The 5228-nt window shown below is 36.2% G+C and overlaps 1 protein-coding gene across 1 annotated transcript; it reads right to left on the bottom strand.

Annotated features, from left to right (window-relative positions):
* Window positions 1-2526: 2526 nt before the first annotated feature.
* LOC107462088 (probable WRKY transcription factor 31) lies at window positions 2527-4789 on the bottom strand. Its single transcript, XM_016080654.3, has 4 exons — window positions 4400-4789; window positions 3814-4317; window positions 3617-3730; window positions 2527-3532 (listed from the first exon to the last, which is right to left on the bottom strand). Exons 1-4 carry the CDS (start codon window positions 4622-4624, stop codon window positions 2852-2854), a joined length of 1524 nt encoding a protein of 507 aa, XP_015936140.1. The 5' UTR covers window positions 4625-4789; the 3' UTR covers window positions 2527-2851.
* Between the last annotated feature and the right edge of the window lie 439 nt (window positions 4790-5228).

Below are 5228 nucleotides of genomic sequence, written 5' to 3'. Positions count from 1 at the left end.
ATTGAAGATCAACTGGTGCGAAGTAAGAAATTGGAAAAAAAAATGGAAGAGTTGGAGAGGAAACTGTTATGTATTGAGAAGGAAAAAAAATGAGTTTGTGGCATATTACTTTGAATAGTGTAGTTGTTTTTGTTGTTGTTATATGTTTCTTAAAGTGGTGAGGATGATTTGATGTACAATGATGATGATGTAATGAAAATTGTCATTGTTGGCTATTTAATGAAAATTATCATTGTTGAACAAGTAAAAAATACTGTGAATCACCTATTATATAAGATAGTAATTCTGCATAGATTATGACCAAAATAGAAACAACAATGTATCTGTCTTAATCCAAAACATAACCGCATATGTTTGCCACAAAATAATAAAACATCTGGTTGGCATGTAAATAAGTTTGTCAAACTACGATAAATAGACAATGTTATTCAATTCATACTAAAGACTATGACAAAAAATAGAAATTCATTTAGTAGTATTCAATTCTTCTGATTGTTGGTCTCTTCTGATGGTGCCACACTGGTACTGGTGCTTTGAGTCTGGGGTTATCTGGGGTGGACTTAGTGATGAATTTGAAGGTGGATTTGCACTTGTTCGAAACCTTTTGATTGTCTATTTGGGTCTGAATTTAGAGGCAGTAGCTGGGATTTTGGGTTGTCCCATTCTTGACAGCTGAAATGGAGGCCAGATTATTAGGCACTAAGAAATACATTAAAAATAACCATAAAAACATTGTCCACTCACACAAATATTTTGTCGAATCTATCTCTTAGGACCGCCAAAATTGAAGATTGATCTCCTCGAGAACCTGAAATTAACACAGAAACAATTATTCACAAGTTAAATGTGAACATACAATTTATAATCTAATTCCAATTCTCAATCCTCTTTCTTCAACCTCATAATAAAACATTACTCTTATTAATTCACCCACTCACATAACAAAAAAAAAGTCCATACAATAATCAATAATCACCATGAACAATCGAGAGAGAATAAGTAAATACACCTTTCAACTAATGGTGCAATTTAGTAGCAAAGGACCAAAATACATGACAGAAAGAACCTACTTGTTATTGGGGCATTTCATTAAGCATGTTAAATGCAAGCATATAAAAAAAAATACATTGACCAAATGCATCAATTTATCATTTCCGTAAACACTACGGTAAGATCAAGAGAAACCATAACAAAAAAGAAAATACCTACGACAAGTTAAGAGGAAGAAAGAAACGAACCAAAAAGGCACGAGAGAGAGGAAAAGCGAGCGGCGACTGAAATGGCGTAGCAACGACATAGACTATGGCGACTGAGGGGCTTAGCATGAGCCACACCTCTCAAAGTGTTTTCAGGTCTTGTGCATGAAGAACCTCCCTCACTCGTCATGGACGATCGCACAAGCAACGACCATGGCTTCCTCCTTGTATTTTGATAAAATAAGGCTCACTCATGTTTACGGCGTCATTTTGGACTTAAGGGACGAATTTGTCCACTAATAATTTGTCCCAATCAACTTCAGCAAGTGTAACGGACACGTCATTTTTTACTCCCTTTATATCAGCTGGCTTTGTTGTCATTTTTGGTCCAAAATAGATGAAGGAGTATAATTGTCAACCATTTTAAAACGTGAGAGATCGAAATGTATTTTCCAATTTTAAGGTACGAAAATATTCTCGTTTTAAAAGGCCAAAGACCTATTTATCTTTTATCCTTAAAAATAAATGTATTTCAATATATAGTTTTATATTTATTATAATAATAATTAACATTTTTTGGTTGAACAACTTGTGAAAATTAAAAGCTAGGCCTAACATCAATGTGAAACTGGAAGAGCATTAATTATGTTTCCAGAACTTGACATGTCTAGAGATTTGTAGAATTACTGTGTCTCCTTCACATGCAGCCGTCGCCGCCAACAGAAAGAAGGTTCAAAAGATAATTATTTTGTCATTTTTCTTATACTAGAGATTTTTATTTTATTTTATTTTTAATATCTAAAACTTAAATCTGATACTACTAAAAAAGCCTTTGTTATTACTTGACAAAGTTAATATTGAATATTTCTATATTTTCAGTAAAAGGAAGAATACAACATTAAAATCAAAGAAAAAAAAAGAAACATATTTAGAAGGAGAGTGTTGAAAAAGGCAAATATCTTCACTTAGTTGCATGCCAAGTGATGGGTCCATGAATGGCCAAAAACAACTTGAACATGTCCCTTTTCACTACTCATCCTTTTTGTCACACAATACAGCACAATAATTTCTATGCTACTCACATAAAAAAAAAATTCATATAAAAATAATAGTTAAAATATAAATATATTAAATAATTTAATTAAATATATTAAATTATGAAATTATTTTTAATTCTTATCTTCATAATATAGATATTTTCATATGAATAGCCCATCAACTAACGCGTCTCAAAATGTCTCGTACTGTATTTCAACCACTCTAACACCATTTTCTTGAATCCTCAATTTCCCTTTCTTTTCTTTTCTTTTGCCATTTGGTACACGTATCTACAATTCCCTCTCTCTCTTTGCATACTCAACATTTACCTTACAAAATCACAAACAAACAAACACAAAGACAAAACAATATTACTCTATTACAATTTTATTTTTCTTTTTCTCATCCTTTATGACATTTTTGTTTTTTTAAATACAAATTTTGAGCTTATAGTAAGACATAATAAAAGGATATAAACTATTTCTCTAACAATAATATACCCCTCAACCGAACTTAACAAAAAAAAAGTAACAACCAAAACTCAATATATGTGTTCCCAAATATAAGGAGAAATAAATAAAATCAAAATTAAAAAAAAAAGTTGAAAGTGTGATTAACTAGTTCTCTGATGAGAAATTGGAACTGTTGATATTATTATTGCTTCCATTGGTATTGTTGTTGGGAGTACTAGTGTTGTTGCCATTATTAACAACAGTGCTATTGTTGGTGTTGCCATTATTGTTTTGGTGTTGTGCACCTCCAATAATGGAAGTAATAGCAGCTGCCAAAGCAGCAGTGAAGTTAGGATCAGCTGCAATGGCAGCAGTGGCAGCACTAACTGAATCGGCGAGCTGCGGAGGCGGCGGGGGAGGCTGAGAAGAAGGATCAGCATCCTGAGAGAGTTGAAGGCCTGAGAACTTAGAGTGGTTATAAAGAGCGTGGCCAAAGATGTGAGGCAGCAATGAAGAAGGGGGTGAGTGAGGGAATGGTAATTGGAAGTGGTTTTGGTGGTTTGGGAATTGCAAAGGGTTAGGGGAGTGAGTGAGATCCAAAGTGACAGTTGGGAATGGTGCTGAGGCTGAGATTGTGGCCATGCTTGAGGAGCAAGGAAGGAGTGTCCTTGTTAGAAAGTTAGCATTCATAAGGCCATCACTGCTTGACATTGATCCCGAGAGAAGCATTCTTGCTGCTGAAGATGTTGTTTGTGCCATTGCCATTGCTGCTGGTGGCAGAGGGTGGTTGTGATTCCCTTCATATGTTGTTACTAGTATTGTTCTGTCCTCAGCACACCTTTGTACCTGTACAGATCATATCCCATCCAATCAAATATTTCATTGTAATTAATTTTTGTAATAGAATTTGAAAAGAATGATTAAAAGTACCTGTTTTCTAACAGGGCAACCTGCAGCCATGGTGCATCTGTAGTATGCTCTTGGACATGGGTTTCCTTTTGCCATCTTCTGCCCATATTTCCTCCATTGGCATCCATCCGTCATCTGACACATAATTTGAGATACATGTTTCATTATGTTTTTAACACACGACCCTTTTTTGCAATAACATAACTAATTTGACATACCATTGGAGCCTCTGATCTAGCTCTAACAGAGACTCTAGCTTTTCTCATAGTGGCTTCAGCTTGATCAACATTTCTTGGAGCCAAGGGACTATCCTCTCTGCTATTCTTTTCGTGATCATCACTGCTTCCATTCTTCCTCTCTGGAGACTTCGACCTCTCCGACGAAGAAAGCGAAGCCTCCTCCCCCGTCTCAGCACCGTTAGTGGCCAATCCAAGATCCATGAACTGTCTTGGCGCTGCGTCTTGCTTCTTCTCCTCCTCCTCCTCTGGCTTGTGTTGTTGCATCAAAGCCACCACTTGCATCTGCAGGGCCTTGTATTCCGCGGTTACACGATCAAGCCTCTCTCTCAACCGTTGATTCTCCGCCTTCGTTCGCTCCAGCTCCGCCAGAATAACAACCGTCTGATCAGGGACGGGTCTTTTCTGGTGTGAATTCGGTGAGATGTCATCGTCAACAACGGATTGATCGCTGCTCGTGTTGGTAGTAAGAAGATTCAGACCAGTCTGAAAGAATGAATGAAAATTGAGAAGGTTGGGATGCGTAATTCAGAAGTAAAGACACGGTATTGGTATGCATGATACTTACGTTTACTTTGGAATCCAAGATATCAGAATTCATGGTGTTGTGGTGGTGGTGATGAGGAGGAGGGGCAGAGGCAGAGGCAGAGGCAGAGGCAGAGAAGAAGTCGTGTTCATCAATGAGAGGTCTCTTGTCATGGTGGTGGAGGGAGCAGGTGAGGTTGACTTGGAAGGGCTTAAGTGAATTGGTGGCGGTGGCGGTGGTGGTGGTGGTGAGAGTGGTGTTATCCATAAGGTGGTTGCGGTGAATGGATCTGAATCAATGGAGAGTCCACAGCCATGAATTGAAGTTCAATGGGAAATGGAAGAATATAAGAAGAGAGAGAGTGAAGTCATAGTAAATGATGCATTTGGACTCGGCAACAAAACAGGGTAATTCAGACTTGAGACTCGACACTTCTCTTAGCTTTTCACTTTTTATAACTATCTTTTCCTCCTTTTCAATCTCTTTTTCTTATTCCTTTTCTATTTTTAGTGCATACCACTCTTTTACTAATTAGATGAATAGATAATTATTAGATAATTTAATATATTACGAAATTACTAAATTTAAGCATGATTTATAAAATCTCATTAGAAGTTCAATTAATAAGATTTCATGAAAGATACAAGTCTTCCGATAACGATAAACTTACAATGGGGTATTTTATCGTAGTCTAGTTGTATATTAAGCCCCCTTAATTATGTAATACTGATTAGTATACATACACAATTTTTTTGCCCCATTATTAAAGTTTTTTGTCACTGATTTTATTTTTCTCCTGGTTTATGGTTCTTGATTATAGTTCAGTTCTTAATCATTGGACATCTCAAACTCAACTATGAAGTAACCATTG

Source organism: Arachis duranensis, unplaced genomic scaffold (assembly GCF_000817695.3).
Source record: "Arachis duranensis cultivar V14167 unplaced genomic scaffold, aradu.V14167.gnm2.J7QH unplaced_Scaffold_232525, whole genome shotgun sequence".
NCBI classification, from domain to species: Eukaryota; Viridiplantae; Streptophyta; class Magnoliopsida; order Fabales; family Fabaceae; genus Arachis; species Arachis duranensis.
The sequence above is the reverse complement of the archived record's forward strand: the minus strand, read 5'-3'. Positions and strand labels throughout refer to the sequence as shown.

What these genes read in the sequence shown, in the direction of transcription:
- LOC107462088 (XM_016080654.3), bottom strand. Translation starts at nt 4,624, where the DNA reads ATGGATAACACCACTCTCACCACCACCACCACCGCCACCGCCACCAAT. An exon ending in CTAGATCAGAGGCTCCAATG is followed by an intron (nt 3,731 to 3,813) that starts GTATGTCAAATT and finishes ATTATGTGTCAG; the next exon opens with ATGACGGATGGATGCCAATG. An exon ending in GTTGCCCTGTTAGAAAACAG is followed by an intron (nt 3,533 to 3,616) that starts GTACTTTTAATC and finishes TGATCTGTACAG; the next exon opens with GTACAAAGGTGTGCTGAGGA.